This window comes from Erpetoichthys calabaricus, chromosome 8, assembly GCF_900747795.2.
Source record: "Erpetoichthys calabaricus chromosome 8, fErpCal1.3, whole genome shotgun sequence".
NCBI lineage: Eukaryota > Metazoa > Chordata > Cladistia > Polypteriformes > Polypteridae > Erpetoichthys > Erpetoichthys calabaricus.
Window position 1 is genome coordinate 47281576 of NC_041401.2, and position 18726 is coordinate 47300301.

Sequence of the window (18726 nt, forward strand, 5' to 3'; positions counted from 1 at the left end):
GACTAAAACCAGACTGCTCTTTAAATATTTATCATTTCATTTACATACATGTCAACAAAATCTCATCTATAAAGTATTTCAGTAGTAGTTCTTACAGACATAGGCAAAACTGATTATTACAACCCAAATGGAAAATATTGAGCAATCTAAATTAAATGATTTGCTTAGAAAAATATAAAACAATATGTAGGCCAAGCAAAATAACACTAGTGATATAATAAATTCAGTTCTGTAATGATCCCTCATCCCCGGATAGAAAATAAGTGAATAAATATAATTATGACAAAAGAATTTTTAGAAGACAATAAATATAAAAATTTCAGACATTTTACAAAGGGATATATTTCTTGGCCATATTGTACAATAAAGTGTACAATGTAAGTACAGTATAAACACTTAACAAAAAGCCCTTTCATTTTCAACAGTGGAATTATTTTCCCCTGTAAAATTCTAACAACAAAAGAAAAAAAAAAACAAACAAGAAAAGCAACATTGCCATAAAAAAATAAACTTGAACCATCCAAAGAGTAGATATTTAATGACAGCAAAAGATCTGAATAGGTGATCATCTCATTGGAACTTACTGTGTATTTACACAAAATGCCTCCTTGTGCTGCTGGTTGGAGAATGATGGATGAGTACAAACTGTAGCGATATTCTATCGATGGTTTACATTGAAGCGGTGTGCCATCCTAGAAGGTTGGGTTTCAGAAATGCGGTGGCACAAATCATTTGTACTTGTATGAATTATTAGCAACAGTCACATACAAAGTAGTACAGTACATGTCAAAGAGCGGAAAGCACGTAATGTGGTGCTGCATCAATACAGTACGTGAAATTTATTACATCGGTTGGACACTCCCCACATCCCCTACAATACATTGCAAAGCTCAAAAACTTTGATATGTGAATCAAAAGTGGAGGTGTAACATATAAACAAATTAGAAGAATGAATACAAAAAAATCTGAATTTTTCTGGAGAAATCCCAGTGCTCTTTTCACTTTAGTAACTTATTGACTTATCTGCTCTGTATGCAGAATGGATATTATTTATTCTTTTTTATCAAACAATTTACCAACCCATAGCGGCCATGTTTTGAAGTAAAATCTCTTTTCTCTTTAGCACTGACGATTTATTTTTACGGTTCCTGCCTTACTTTAACTGATGCAGAGTTAGAACCTTGAGCAGAAGTGGGAATGTGCACTTACATAGCACTTAGCATTATCCTGTACATTTACTGTTACTGTGGTACTGGTACAGCTGGGGTTAAAGTGGCAGCTTACATCATAATTCAGTATTTATGGAACATGAAACGATAGGAACACCAAAATATCAGAATGTTAAAGTATTAAGAAAAAAATATTAAAAGAAATTTTAAAATGTAACTCTCTAGGTGGCAAATTGCACATTTTCATTGCAATACTTAGGCATTTGTAAAAATGCATGATTTATCAATATTGTGTATATTGAAAATGTTTCATAAAACTGACTATAAAATTATACTAACATCCTGATATTTTAATAAATAAAGCAAGTTGTGTATTTTTATTTTAAAATTTTATTTTAAAACATTACTATATAAAATATTCAGCTGCAACAAATTATCTTTTAGATTTGGTTCGTACTAAACATGTTGCTTATGACCATTTTTTTACACCACTAATGCATAAAGCACAGTATCTGATGAATCAAATCAAAGTGCATTCTTAAAATTGAATTCAGGGAGAAAAAAAAAATAAAATAAAAAAACAAATCAAAACAGGTGTCAGTAGTATGTAGACCTTTAAACGGGGAATCATTTTAATTGAAAATATAATATCTATCCACTTACAATATTTTGAAGCCTGTACCCATTCTTTCTCATACAAAGTCTGCACACCTATATATGGCATATAAGATTGGCTTTCACATAAACTAGGCTTTTAAGAGGCCACAGTCGTAAATTGAAATGCTTATGAGTTGCTCCGGATTTGAGCTGTGCATAAGTAGAAACACTAGCAAGTAAAATAAAGAAGTTTCTTTTATGTCATATATAGGCAATTGACAACTCAAATCTCAAGAATACAGAAAATATGAAATATACTCATAATGTAAAAATGGATTTGAAACTCTTATTAAAAAATACAAGGCAATCGGATATCAGGTAAAAAAAAATATTAAGCAATATATGATAAAATGAAATGTTATTGGAATGTAACGTACATTTGAAAACATACCAGCTACATTTGTACTCTTGACTCTCATACAATTACATCATCAAACAATTAATTCACAGTGGGTTTTTATAAACTTATTTGTAACATTTTGTCTGATTCCCCAGTTTCTTCACAAAAGGCAATTCAAACAAAAACAGAAAAAAAAATGAGCGAATAACTGAGAACATTGTCAGTTCATGGACAAAATAGTAATGACATTATACAAACTGAATTTGACTAACAAAGGGGCTTTATAATATTATTTATACAATATTTTAAAAAAGGATGGTAAAGAAACCAAAATGAAAATTCTGTAGAAAATATTTTGATTTTCCTCCATTGTCATATTTATGTTTTTTCCTTGTGGTTAAAGGAGTATGCAAATCATCAGCAGCATTTTGTAGTATGTAGTGCAGATTGTTTCTCATAAAAACACAGTACAAATGGCTGGTAAATAGATTTCAGCACAAAAGCAAAACAAGGAGGTAATGCTGAGGCAGAAGCACAAAAAGATTATCAGGACCCAAGAGGGGCATAGAAAATTTTTTTTTCTCTTTTTACATTTATACAGATAGTATAAAAGAACTTAAAATCATAATGTCATTTTATGCAGCTGTTTCTCGTATAGTGGCCTCAAGTTTCTTTGGAAGGAGTTCTTTTCTTTCATCCACACTACCTATTGTTTTCCGACAGTTCTGTCCATCAAGATAGATTTTTGCATACATTGGGTTGGTGTAATTTGTAGGCTGAAATTACAGAACACAAAACATTAGAATGTGAGAATCAACAAAATAATTAAGTGCCAGAACTGGCAGAATAATGATATGTTTTAGATTTAAATTAAAAGACCGAAAAATAAAACACAATTATTAATTATTATTAAAGTAGGAAATTAAAAACTCATAAAAAGCAAAAGTAATAACAATAACTTTTTTTTAGCATTTCATATATTGGATTCTCTGATAAATTGCATCAATATATATTTCCATTGTGGACATCGAAGTGTGAATGGCTTGCATAAGACAACAATAATGAGTTGAGGTGGAAACAACTTGTTATAAATTCAGAAAAGGCAAAGGAATATTTTTTATGTTATAAAAATTCTATTACTTTACTGTACCTATTATCATTATAAAGCTGTGGGGAGCCAGAGCATATTCTGGCACAACTGACTTTGACGATATGGGGGTTACCAGTGAGCCCTCTCAAATGCATATGTAGTCTCTTTCAAAATGTGGCCAACACAGAGATCCGTTAACGAAGCGGGATGCCTTTGGGTCACTTTATAGTTACTTGCATGTGACCTTAGAAGGCTGACGAATTCAGACCTCAAGTCACAGATTTTGTGATTGTGGGTGCAGAAGCTTTGCGTAGAGGCAGCCTCTGCAAATCTGCGCTTCCAAGTTTTTCCTTCTACTGCTGTTGTTTGATTGCCTTACCAGAGAGGTACAGTAGTTGTTCTCAAAGCAAACTGGCACTTAAAGAATGAGGCAGTGCCAGAAGGGACATTATATGGCAAGGATCTCCCAGCTTGTTAATGCGGATTCAGCCTTTCATAATGCAGGCCTTGACAGTGTCAGTAAACCGCTTTCTCAGAGCAGCCTGGGGAATCTTGACCTCAACTTAGATGAAAACTGAGGAGTCCTCAGTAAAAGGTTCAATGTCCTGACCGATAAAGTTAGTTCTGTGGAATTATGGGTTTGATTATGATTGTTGAATTGCTTTTGCTGCCTTTACAACTAGAATTAAATTAAACGGTAAACATCATCCAGGTATATAGTAGGTAGAAAGAGCTGGTGGGTGGTGGCGCAGTGGTAGCGCTGCTGCCTCGCAGTAAGGAGACCTGGGTTCACTTCCCGGGTCCTCCCTGCGTGGAGTTTGCATGTTCTCCCTGTGTCTGCGTGGGTTTCCTCCGGGTGCTCCGTTTTCCTCCCACAGTCTAAAGACATGTAGGTTAGGTGCATTGGCGATCCTAAATTGTCCCTAGTGTGTGCTTAGTGTGTGGGTGTGTGTGTGTGCCCAGTGGTGGGCTGGCGCCCTGCCCAGGGTTTGTTTCACGCCTTGCACCCTGTGTTGGCTGGGATTGGCTCCGGCAGACCCCCATGACACCTGTAGTTAGGATATAGCGGGTTGGACAATGACTGTCTCACTGAAAGAGCTAGGAAGACCCCCCTCCGTCTGTGTTTAATTATTATCTATAATAATAAAAGGCAAAGTCCTCACTGACTGACTGACTCACTCACTCACTGACTGACTCATCACTAATTCTCCAACTTCCCGTGTAGGTGGAAGGCTGAAATTTGGCAGGCTCATTCCTTACAGCTTACTTACAAAAGTTAGGCAGGTTTCATTTCGAAATTCAAAGCGTAATGGTCATAACTGGAACATATTTTTTGTCCATACACTGTAATGGAGGAGGCGGAGTCACGTATCGCGTCATCACGCCTCCTACGTAATCACGTGAACTAAAAACAAGGAAGAGATTTATAGCACGAGTCGCACGCGGGAACGAAGGTAAATGACGTTAATTTTTGACTGTCTTTTAATACTGTGTAAGCATATATATTAACACATGTGCAATTAAACGTGTGCATTTACGGGGTGATTTCTCAGGCTTAAAAGCTCACCTTTTATCAAACGCGGGAACAAAGGTAACTGACGTTGTTCACTGTCTTTTAATACTGTGTAACCATACATATTAACACATGTCCAATTAAACGTGTGCATTTACGGGGTGATTTCTCAGGCTTAAAAGCTCGCCTTTTACTAAAAAGGTAAATGCAAAACTATTTTCAATCAGTTTATTGAAACGCTCCCATTAAGGATTGCAATAACATATTCGCGAGATAAAAGAACGAAGTAGGGGGAAATGGAGGAACAGCCGCAAACAGCGAAGAGCAAAAAATTAATTAAACAATTGAGAACGGAGCGAGTTAAGCATACAAGCATGTTCATAAGGGAAACAAACCACGGTGTAAAACGTAAGTTTAAATAAAGTTTATAGAAACGCTCCCGCTGCGGATTGCAATAACATATTCGCGAGATAAAAGTTTAATGAGAAGACACGAGGTATAAACGAACCACACGCCGTGGCGCAACGTTAGGGGCAACAGTTTCAACCATTCTATGATCTGCTTCTCGCAACTGAAAGACGGCAAATGGCGGATGTTAGCCGACTTGCTGACCGCAACGTTAGGGGCTTCAAGTATGGCGCTGACGCCACATCTCAGTGCCAACACTTTGCAGACTGTACTTAAAAGACACGCCCTCCTCACTGGACAGTTAAAAACACCAATCAAACTAACGATGACATCAAGTATTACCCAATCAAAAGTAGGAAAGGAGGCATCTTCATAAAATGCGTGTGGGATGATTTGCATGAGACGCTGCTTTAAAAAAAAAATGATTAAAAAAATACGGGATAAATCCCGTCCAGTATTGATTCAAAACGGGACGCGCAATTTCATTGTCAAACGCGGCACGATTCCGTATTTTAAAGGACGGGTGGCAACCCTACAGTGCCAGGTAACCACCCATACAATCAGATTGTGATTCACACTAGGAATGCAATGAATGTAATTACCCCGATCTACATACAAGGCGAAAGTCTTGCAACATTCAAAGATGATGGTTTGGGATAATTAGTACTTATTAAGTACACCATGGAACATAAAAGAGCTTATGAAGCCTTGAACCGAAAAAAGCAACATCTCAGAGATCGTACAAAAAAAAAAGGAGGTAATGTCGTTTTACTCGCTGTAGATTTTAGTGAAACATTACCAGTTATTCCACGAGGGAGACCAGCAGATGAACTCAATGCTTCTTTAAAATCCATGCTTCTCCCACGGTCGGTTATATGTCGCGTGTTCTCGGGTAGGTACACCAAAAAATGTATACATTTAAGCATGTAATGGGCAAAGAAAAAATGAGGTATACCCGAAGGCACTGCAGTAGTACTCAATGTAACTTTATTTCTTAAATGTTAATGTTTTACTGTTTAATAATTTATACGCTTCTTATATATTGTTCAAATTCTTTTATCAAAATACCAGTGACAGCGCAATGCACGATAACATGGAGTGAATACACCATACGCATCTGCCCACGGCCGCCCTGGTGTGAGCAGATAGGAGTTGATTCTAAAATAAAATAAACATAAAAAGAGTAATACAATCATCACCCATAAAGCGGATAGCAGACGTGACGTATTATATGTGTACCAGATTTCAAGTCAATAGGTGAAACAGTTTGCAAGCTACAGGTGATTTAAAATCCTGGACAGACCAACGAAAAGCCACGGTAGCAAATTATACAAGAAGATTTTACTGTTTAATTATTTATATTTATATGAAATGTGCTTCTTATATATTACTTCATATTCTCATATGATAATGATGTTAATGTTGTTTATATTGATTTCTATGTTATTGTAAGTACATCTATGTGTGTATATGTATGTATGTATGTATGTATGTGTATATATATATATATATATATATATATATATATATATATATAAAATATATATATAAAAAATATATGTGTATATGTATATATAATATATCTGTATATGTGTGTATATGTGTATATGTATATATATATGACAGCAACACTCATAACAATGACAACACAATTACATTGACAATCATGTTACGTTATTTTTAAAATGTTTCCTTTACTTTTTCATAACCTCTTTAACACACTACTTCTCCGCTGCGAAGCGCGGGTATTTTGCTAGTATATATATATATACACACACATATATATATATATATGTGTGTATATATATATATATATATATATATATATATAATATGTGTATGTATATATATATATATAATATATGTGTATATGTATGTGTATATATATATGACAGCAACACTCATAACAATGACAACACAATTACATTGACAATCATATTACGTTATTTTTGAAATGTTTCCTTTACTTTTTCATAACCTCTTTAACACACTACTTCTCCGCTGCGAAGCGCGGGTATTTTGCTAGTTATTAATAAAACTGAAATCTGTTATTTGTTTCTGTAGCTGGGCACTACATTTTTACATCACAGTATGCTTTTGGCTTCATGAGGTGTCCTGAAAGCAACCATCTGAGCAACTGGTTTTTGCCTAATCAAAGTGTTTACTATTTTTGTGTATTTTTTCTTAAACTAAAATCAGTTATTAAAATGCAGAGTGTCACTGGCTATATTTAACACATGTTTTCTAAGAATGTTTTCAGCCAAAATACACTGAAGAATAAATCCTTACAGAATACTGCATGAAATTACAATTGCCTGGACAATAGTCCAGACACGGTAGTACAGAAAACACAAGAAGTAATGAGTAAGGGATTGCTGTATCTAACATTCCAGTTGAAATCATTTGGGTTTCACTTATAACACTTTTGCTTTACTTAAGGTACGAAATAAATTTTAACAAATATTCTGACACTGACATCTTTCAATTAATTTAAACCGTATTTCTCCATTTTATACTTGATTAATTTATAGAACCTTGGGTAGGTGTTTTTAGAACAGTTCTAAATTTGCTGGTTTGGTCCCTTCCATAGAATTTACTTTACAAATATCTTGGGGACTTGATGTGTGGAGAATATTCCATTCCATTTTTTATATTGAGAAGAATCTTTTTCATCTTTTAGTCAATATTGTGAAACTAGTAAATCACCTGAACTATTGTACTGGATTGTCTTATAGACAACAAGTCTGGATGTCTCAATTTTTAGAGTTAGATGTCGATAAAAATAATGTTTGATTGTGTGCTTCAAGCTTACTTCTCAGCAAATGAAGGTTAACTCAAGCCCACATGTATGTTATGATGTGAAATAAGTCACTAGAAATGAGGAATTTTGACTCCAGTGTCAATTTCAGAAAAGAACATTTGTGCTATTTCTAATTTAAACTACATTTTACTATGAAATATTTTGCCTTTCTGTGATACCAACAAGGCCAACTTTTATATGTTTTGGGTTTCAACTAATGCAATTCACTTTATACTTGTACAGTATGAGTCATTAATCATGTTTCTGCTCTTAACAGGTATAACATTCAGCAGTTTCTCAATTCACAGTACGTATACTGGCTTTAACTATTTGATTTATCCCACCTTGACTCCTACTAAAGTTTAATGTGCTACCTACTTGAATCAAGGATGTTTTAACATGTTATTAAATGAACCTCTCATTCAGAGCCACCAATCAATTGTTACAAACAATTCCACCACCTAGGTTTGAATGTCATATTCTTTCACATAATTGTACACTTTATTACATCATAGATAAATTTATTTGCAGCAGGAAAGTAAGAAAATAAGACATTTTTAAATATATACAATAAAAAAGAAAACACCACAGCTGACAACTAGTGTTACCATAAGCACACAAACTTAAGATTAGTACAAAGATGAATAATTAATTATCTTTAGCAGTACACAATATAATAATTCAGAATTTAGCATTTAGCAGCATCCCTACAAATAACAGAAATCAAAATGCCTATAACTCTGGGGAAAAAACAGAGTTCTTAAATCTGCTATAAATGCGTCACGAGTGATCTGGCTGCAGTGAAAACATCTTGTGGTGGTCTACTATATTTTGACAGGTGCCACTTAAATAAAGATTTATACAGAACATGCAACATTTATGTGCCTTTAAGTTCAAGTTCCAACTCTGTTTATTTAAAATCTTTAAATGAGCTGAATGTATTATGTGTTTTCACAGTTTACTCACTGGGTGAAATGTGCTGGGAGCTTGTGGAAGATTCTAAGAAAAAAAAGGGAAATGAAAAATCCTGATGCCTCAGATCAGATCACACTGAAGACACTTCTGAACATCAGTAGGAGTGTAAGGAGTCAGCTCGGCCCATGAAGATCAGAATTAAAATGAGAGGTCATCCTCACACAGCCATATGATCCGAGGCATGTATAAAAGGGTTGGAGGAGCCTTTGTGCATCAAGAGCATTGACATTCCACACAGAAAATATCACCGTGTCAGCTTCTGGAACCAGCACAGGCTGCACAGTTAAACAGAAGGCTCTCACTTGACTGAAGAGAGTTTTGTATGCTGCATTGAAAACTGACTTGATAGCACCTGTTTTCTAAAAGTAGATCTGTCCCTACAAACCAGGGTAAAGGTATCATCCATGAAGGTCTGTGATCTGTATTAGTTGCATACTCCCTGGTCTTCATGATATGCTTTTATTTCCTCATTGATGCAATGTGTTTAACTGACTATTGTGGCTACTTAAATGACTGACATTGCCGAGAATGCTAGATCAGATCAATAAGGGGATGAGGGAGTTTTCTCATAAAACCACCTAGAAGGAGAGAATTAATTGGAATCATCAATCCATCATTTTCTAAGCTATGTATCCAGTCAATGATTTTGATGAGACAATACTCAACCTAGGACTACAAATCATAATGCAGGAATCTAATCCTGGATGAGCCTTCAGACAATCACAGACCATTTCCAAAAACCCAACACATACACTGACTCACTCACAGTGAGCCACACAACATGTTGGAGGAAAACTGAACTACCGGGAGGAAAACAACTCACCAGTTGAATTCTATTGTTTACTTGTTATTTAATCTTCAGCTACGTAAATTCAAACAAGATTTAATGTAAGTCAGGGGTGGAAAAAAATAGGTTTACCAGAGGTTGTTGATTTTATTTTTGAGGAGAGGAATATGCTCACAATCCTCCTTACATACTAAGGAGCAGTTGTTTTATTTTTATATACTGTATGATACATTTGTATTATTTAAAATGTGTTCAGTTGACAATAACACTGCACAACAATTTTTTTGAAAAGTCTTGCTGATTGTGACAGGTACCTACTGGGTATGCACAAATATAGTTTTGGTTTTACTGCATCACGTAGGAAATAGACATTTATATGTTTAATGACAATAACGTATTTAGTCACGTTTATGTTTCGTATAAGCTATTAAATTCAACAGAATTAAAAGTGTTTTGCTCCTGATTTTCTTTTGTATTCAATGTCTGGTGCATTACGTTGCAGTGTCCAACAGTAGTCAGCAAGCATTGACGGATTCCAGTTATCCTGGTATCGTTTCTCCATCATAGCAATGTCCTGGTGAAACTTTTCAGCGTGTTCGTCACTGACAGCACCGAGATTTGCGGGGAAGAAGTCCAAGTGTGAGTGGGGGAAATGAATCTTGAGTGACATGTTGCACTTCATTGTCTTGTATGCTTTGAGAAGTTTGTCTGCAAGCTGAATGTAGTTTGGGGCTCTGTAATTGCCCAGAAAATTGTCAACAACGTCTTTGAAGGCTTTCCAGGCAATTTTTTCCGGCCCAACTAACAGATCTTCAAACTGCTTGTCACTTATAACATGTCTGATCTGGGGGCCAACAAAAATGCCCTCTTTGATCTTGGCATCAGTTATTCTTGGGAACATCCGTCTTAAATAACAAAAACCTTCGCCTTCCTTGTTCAGTGCTTTCACGAAATTCTTCATGAGTCCCAGTTTTATGTGAAGAGGAGGCAAAAATATCTTTGCCGGGTTGACAAGCGATTCATGTGCCACATTTTTCTGTCCTGGAAAAAACTTTTTACGGAGTGGCCAGTTCTGTCGAGAATAGTGCGACTGTTTGGCACGACTGTCCCATTCACAGATGAAACAACAGTACTTTGTATAGCTGAGCTGCAGTCCTAGTAACAGAGCAACGACTTTAAGATCTCCACAGATATTCCAGTTGTACCTGCTATACTGGACGTGCTTCAGCAACAGTTCCATATTCTCATACGTTTCTTTCATGTGTGCTGCATAGCCAACAGGAACTGAAGGATAAACGTTACCATTGTGTCGCAGAACACCTTTCAGGCTTAACATTGACGAATCAATGAAGAGACGCCACTCTTCCAGGTTGTGATCACAACCCAAGGCCGAGAGCAATCCTTCATTGGCCCAACAGAAACAGAGACTGTTGACTTGTGCAAAAAATTTGGTTATATCATGATGTTGGCCTTGAAACACAGAAATGTTCGTATCTGGTGACAGCAAACACTATTCCTGCAGTCTCAAACCCAGCAGCTCTGCTTTTGCTTTTGACAGACCCAAATTTCTGACCAAATCATTCAATTAGCACTGTGCTATCAGATGTGGATCACCTGATGAGCGTGGTTCAAAATCCGGGTCAATGTCACTGTCAGTACCCTGCATTGCAGTTTCTTCATCTGGTTCGTCTATGGTCCAATCCTCTGGTGGTTTCGTAATTGGAAGACTGTTGTCATGTGGCACTGGTCGCATTTCTGAAGGCAGATTAAGATATTCAATTGACTTCTTGTTTTTAGCAGAGAAACCAGACACATTAGTCAAACAGAAGTAACAGTCTGTCACATGGTCTTTCTGTTCTCGCCATACCATCGGAACAGCAAACGGCATCGTCTTTCGAGTGCCTCTGAGCCAGGCTCTCAGACTGACAGCACATGTCGCACAGGAAATGTGAGGCGGCAATTCCTTGTCTTGATCACCAATTTTGCAGCCGAAATACAGATGATGAGCTTTCTTCACAAGAGCAGTCATCCAACGTCTCTGAGGCGCAAGTGTATATTCGCCACAGATATAGCAGAATGTATCGCGGCTGTTATGACATTGACGAGACATATTGCCTGATACCAAAACGTCTATAGCATCAAGCTTACTTACTGTTATGTTGCTACAGATACTATACATACACACTGACTATCTATATTAACCAAATGAGCAGGATCGGTGTATGCAAGCCACCTTTACAGCATGCTGAGACAGCGTCAAGCTCGTTCAGACCTACCCAGGATGTCAACTTCCACAGAACAGCTTCCAACCTGGCCTGATTCCATGCCTGGACATGCCCAGGCTGCACAACCCATTGTTGATAAGTCACTTAATGGGAGCAAAAATGTTTGGATACAAATATAAGAAAAAATCCTGACAAAACTTAAGATTTCTCTGAAACAGTATGTGATGGTATGTAAATTTTGATGTGATATTCGTGATCAGCACCCAAAAATCTATAAGAAACACCCAACAGTGTTCAAGAAGCAAAACCTTTGTTGTGCAGTGTAATAATTCACCAGTAAAGTGGCATGGTACTGTTTGAATTGTCAACATATCATAGTGTTCAAATTCCCAAAAGAAGTAGCCCTGAATAATGCACATTGTCCTCATCTTCGGCTGATTCATTTTTTGCTTTTACCTTTTAAATACTGTTATTTCTAAGTTGGTATGATATAAGACTTTATTTATAACATTTCTGCGTTCTTTGTGCTATATTGATATCTTACTCAAATAAAGTTACTTCCTTGCCTACGTTACTGCCTGGAACGACTTTGGCTTCTTTCCTCACAATGTGAATTGACATAGTGTCACTCAAGCAAGTGTATCATCTACTGCTGGTTGCATATACTCAGAAATATTTACTTGTAACAGACAGTTTAACATGATGTTTGGCTCTCTGTTTTTTTTTCCCCATGAAATAATGGAAATGACAAAAAAAAAAGCTTCTGATCAAATTAGCAGAATAATGAGAGGGAAATTTCAAGATCCTTTCCTTTCAGAATTGAGAGTAGGCAATAAGCTTGCATTATACCTACAGTGTAATTCAATCACTATCCTAATACTTCTTTGTGAAATACAATTTGTCAGAAAATACTTTTCCTGTTGTTGGTTAAGAGCTACTGCTCAACTTAATACAATTCAGGTATTTAATAATTGGCTTTACATAACAATCAGTTCATCTTTTCAATATGTAATGGGGTTCTAGTAATTTAAACAGCATAGTTCTTACTGGCTGACAGTAATGACCTTTATTAATAATTAAATCTAATTCTATGTTAGGCATTAAATAATTACAATGGAGGTTATAAACAATATAAATTAATACTTACAATTCTGTTGTAAATTAGTATTTTAGAAAAGCTCACACAATCATTTTAGATTGAATCACTAAAGTGAAGGTATACTTAATACCATAGATGTGTCTAAAAAGTATCAATCAATTACATCATAACAGCAACTAAGATATCAAGACACTCATTTTGCATTGCTTTGAATATGACTTCTGCACAGTGTACAATTTAATTATATTTTTGGCAATATTATGTACTGTAGGTAAATAAACATTTAGTGTAATGCAGCTTTGTCAATTACAGTAAATCAGAAAAGCATTCATTTATATTTTTCCTTTTACTGCCAATTCAAGGAATACCATTCTCCTGTCTTATCACCGCTTTGTGCATCAAATAACTTCCTTTTGTCTAGTAAAACATCAAATGCAACCCCAAACTCACCTATGCACACATGAAAAGATCTTCAGAGGATGCAGAGATTGGCTTAATCTCTCTTTGGCAAGCTAGACATGCTTTATACTGATAGTGAGAGTAGTTACTATAATATGTTCTTTATCATTTTATATTGAAAGGAAATATTACAGTATACTAAAATAATTCAATGAATTTGATCCTAAGATGCGTCCAATCTAGTTTAATTAACATAGTATTGTGGTTTCCTGTGTTTCTTTTAAATGATGGCATTAGAAATATTACTGCAGTATTGAATTGACTTCAAAGAGGCAGTAAAATATAAAGAATCCAGTTTTCTGCATACCTCTACACATATAACTGATATGTATAATAATTTCTTTTATATAATTTGAGAGCAAAATGAAACTGTAATATACTTGTTTCATCAGTGAGTATATTTTTTCTTATGTATATTTAACACTAAACTGTTTTCAGGTTACTAGAATATATATATGCTGAATAATGATTACTTCTTCGTTTTCTGTTTTCTGGATATTCATAAATCCAAGACATTCTGTTGGTACAGCATGACTTGATGAACTTAAAAGTTCATTTTAGTTTCTGCTGAGTTAAAATTTGAAATCACTTGATTACTTTCAGACTATATTTTTTGGTAAATAACAAAAGTCACTTAATATACAAATACCAGTAACAGCACACTGCACTAATGCACTTGACTTGAGCATTCCTAGTTTTCGTCCTCTTTCTCTGTACGTTTAGCATTCGTTTACTCAGTGGTTGATGTGCTTGTTGCTTCCTGAGCAGCTCTTCTTTTCTCCACCCTAGCAGCCCGCTTCTCTTCTTTCATTGGCATCTTTTTGTGTTAAAATTGATTAACTCAGTGTTTGTGTTGCAATTACTTAGTACATTTTCCTTAATTTTTTACTTAAGCTGGCGCTTAAGTCTTCAATCTGCCTCAAGAATAATTTAAGATATGAAGAGGTAGGGGAAGTGACGGCGAAGGTGGTAGGGATGAGAACGGCTCCCATACACATGAGCTGCACGGCCGCCCTGCTGGCTGCTGCCGGGAGTTGATTCTACAATAAAATAAAATAACTAAAAAAAGGAGGAATAACCTTGGAGGTCAATCATCACCCTGAAAGCGGATAGTATACGCCGCTTAGTATATGTGTACCAAATTTCAGGTCAATAGGTCAAATGGTTTGCGAGCTACAGGTGATTTAAAATCCTGGACAGACAAATGAACAGCCACAGTAGCGTTATTATATATAAAAATGTATTAATTTCAAAACAGGTAAATAATTCTGCATGTTGTAGATAGATAGATAGATAGATAGATAGATAGATAGATAGATAGATAGATAGATAGATAGATAGATAGATAGATAGATAGATAGATAGATAGATAGATAGATAGATAGATAGATAAAGTATCTATCTATCTCCAAAGTATACAAAGGAATCTGAAATTGCAACATGTCTCAAGGCTCCATAGATATTTAAAGCTAAAAGCTGGAAAATAAACTTTTCAAAGCAAATGACTGCCTGTCCCACTTAGACAGACAATATCCTTATTACCTACAATAATGCATGGTATAGAAAAGGTATGGAAAATGCAAATAAAAACAGAAAACAACGATTAGTAAATGGTTGTAAATGATGTTTGACCTGAAAACAATATAACAGCCCATCATTTGATGTCAAAACTAATGCATTTCTTCAAAAATAAACACTTTGATTTTGATACTTGCTACATATTGCAAAAAAATGTTTGGACAGTAAAGAATTTATGAATTTGTAAAATTACCTTTACTTACAACATTTAATAAAAGTTTAGGTACGGAAGAAACCAATTTATTAAGTGTTTCAGTTGTAGGTTTGTTACATTCTTCTTTCTTACAAGTCCTAAGATATGTAACATTATGGGATGCTTGTTGTCGCATTTTATGTTTTAAAATGTGCCACACATTCTGAACAGGGGACAGGTCACGACTGCAGTCAAGAGCCCGCACCCTCTTCCTATTCATCCATGCCTTTGTAATGCATGCAGAATGGGGTTTTGCATCGTCTTGCTGAAGTATGTATGGGCGTCCATGGAAAAGATTCCATCTTGAAAACACCATATATTGTTTCAAAATCTTAAATGTTTTTTGGCATTAATGATTCCTTCATAGATGTGCAAGTTGTCCTTGCCCAGGGCATTGACACAACCCACTGGCTTCAGGACTTGTAACTATTAACAGTCTGGATGGTTACTTTCTTCTTTGGTCTGGAGGACAAGATATGCAATTCTTCCAAAGCATACCTGAAATATTGATTCGTCCGACCACAATACACATTTCCAATGTGTGATAGTCCACCCCAGATGCCTCCAAGCCCACATTAGTCAATGGCACATCTGGACACTGTTGATATATGGCTTCCTTTTTGCACAGTGCAGTTGTAACTGGCATTTGTGGATGTAGCTATGTATCGTGTTAATTGATAAAGGCTTGTCAAAGACCTCCTGAGCCCATGTGGTTATATCGCTTATTGATAAGTGCAGTGCCATCTGAGGGTTTGGAGATCACAGGCAGTCAGCTTAGGCTTGTGTCTTTGTCCTTTATGCACAGAAATTTCTACAGATTCCTCATATCTCTTAATTATAGTATGCACTGTGAAATACCCAAATCCAATCTGTCCTTGAAAAACAGTTTTTAAACTTTTGAAAGATTTCTTCACATATCTGCGTGAAAATGGAATATCCTCTGCTCATCTTTGATCCTAAAGGACTATGTACTTTTTGTATGTGGTGTTTATTTGCTCTTTGGAGAAAGGCAGGGTTAGTGCTGGCTTTAGCTTTGCAGGCCTTAAGGAGTGAAAAGGACTTTTGCATGTCACTTTCAAGGCTCTCTTTAGAGTTTTCCAGTAAAGCTTAGAGTCAGGGCTTGATGGGAAAACACCACATACTGTTTGGCTTTCTCTGCCACTACAAATAAAAAAGGTGCAACAGCACTATTTTATCATTGGCTAAATATATACAAAGTCCATATCAGTTTCCTACAGGTAGATAATATAATTATATTCAATTCATTTTGAGAAATTGTCAAGTTTTCTAAAAACATGTAAGGAATGGTGGGATCCATGTATATAATTACACCTAATATGCTCTGTTTCATGAGAGTATGGCCTAAAATGCTGAAGAACAAGTGACACCGTGCATTGTACAGCAAATCCTGCAAGGCATCTGGGAAAAGGAGATGGTTCTGGACAACTGGAGAACCAGCACTATCATGAAGCTGCCAAAGAAGGGTGAATTAGGGGTTTGTTGATTATGGTCCAGACATTGACCTGATCAATCACAGAAACTGGCATAATTTTTAAAACATTGTATCATGGCCCTTTTGATTCACTATCCTGCACTAAATCGCCACTTGATTTAGATTGCAACAGGTTCTCTGCATCTCTGCACCTTTCTGTTTTAATTTTAGGTAGACTTTATTATCCTTATGAAGAGAACTCTTACCATAACCCAATGATGTAGCTTCATGCTTTAACAATAGAGATGATAATCTCAGAATGATGTGCAACAATATTGTTTTCTTCAAGCCATGGTATCTTTTCAGTATCATCCCAAAGTCTCCTTACGTGTCTTTTGTCAAGATATAGTGAAGATATGTTGCTCCTTTTTCCTAATTTCTTTTGCTTTGCTACTGTTGTGATGTGATACTTCGCATATAAGTTGATCAATATTTTGTATGTCTTTATTTGTAACTTAGGCAAAGCAATGTAATATTAGTGTTACATTAGTGAGAAGCACTTATGTTTACAATCTCCCCACCAGGACTGAGTCTCTTTGAATTTTACAAGAGGATTTGGGGGAAGTGCCTTAAACCAGTTTGGCAAGTGTTTCTCTGCTAAAGTCTCTCTCTCAACCCCCCCGCAGGAAAGCCAGGCTGCCTAACTGCCAAGCTTACCTTAACATATGGTTTTGGGGGGGGTAGCAGGTGTGAAGTTGTTCTATTACCCCATTGGTCTGAAGTATGGCTGTTTGGAACTGGCTTGTATCAGCAGCCTTTAATTACCATGATGTCCTATTGGCTCTAGGGGTTGGATAGAAAATCTATAAATTTGTTCACTCCCTCACTCTCTCTCTCTTATCATACTGATGCATGAACTGAAAAGGACAACACAATGAAGACCACAGCTTGGCAGCCATATTGAGACAGGCATGTGGCCTGTTCTGAAGAAATCTGACCACCAATGATACCTTAACTAGAGACATTTTAAGTAACTAACAAGTTTGTGTGCCGCCTCAAACTACACATCAACATTTATCAGGTTGTATGGCTGCCAATATTCAAATGTACTTTGCATATTGTTATCATTTATGAATATTACCAATAATACATTTCTTAAATTGTAACTTAACTCCTGCTTGTCTTTTACTACACCTAATTGCCTGAGGTTATAGATGTAGAAGGGAAGGTGGGGAGCAAGTTATATACTATAATACCTTATAAACAGTGGTAAGTCTGTGAGATTTGCGGCATTCTGACAAAGGCTACATATTAATAATACAATAGGGGAAAGTAGAGCAATATATTACTTTACCAAGACAAAACAGCTACTCTCACATAAAGCAATTGTCATATGCAAACAATTCCCAATGGTGAAATATTCCTATAAAGTTGCCATAGGCTTCTTAGTGCCTACAAGTATGTGTCCTACTTACTACTACCACTACTACTACTACTACTACTACTTACTAACAGATGTAGTTTACTTTAACTTGTTTAAAATATTTTAGTTACACATAGATGGACTATGGAAGAAGATGATCCGCTGTGGCGACCCCTAATGGGAGAAGCCAAAAGAAAAAGAAGAAGAGTTACATATAGATGGACTCTAGTCAAGTAATGGTGTCCTCTGATATCTGATTACACAACAGCCTATTTGGGAGTATCATCTCAAAGTTGATACATTCATTTTTTATTTTATAAAAGCCACTCTTGTTATTTATTTAAAAGAGTCTGCAAAGTTTTTTAGATGCTTTGAGAATATATTTTTAATGCTAATCAGTGGCAACATTAAACAAACTAAGATTTCATGATAACTATTAAAAATATTTAAAATGAAGCATTCATTACTGTCATTTACAAAAAAACACACATTAATTGTGGTTCTTGATTGCACACAAGCATTTTGCTAAACATAAAACCTCTTCAACCTCCTAGAAGTCGTGTACCTAACCATTCATA

General features: G+C 35.7%; 1 protein-coding gene across 1 annotated transcript in view; it reads right to left on the reverse strand.

Annotated features, from left to right (window-relative positions):
* Window positions 1-323: 323 nt before the first annotated feature.
* Window positions 324-18726, reverse strand: part of lrp1bb (low density lipoprotein receptor-related protein 1Bb) — a 2167948-nt gene continuing 2149545 nt past the window's right edge. The window contains exon 91 of the mRNA XM_051931086.1: window positions 324-2942. Within this exon, the coding sequence (XP_051787046.1) occupies window positions 2802-2942 (141 nt within the window). The 3' untranslated portion in view covers window positions 324-2801. The remainder of the gene's footprint in view (window positions 2943-18726) is intronic.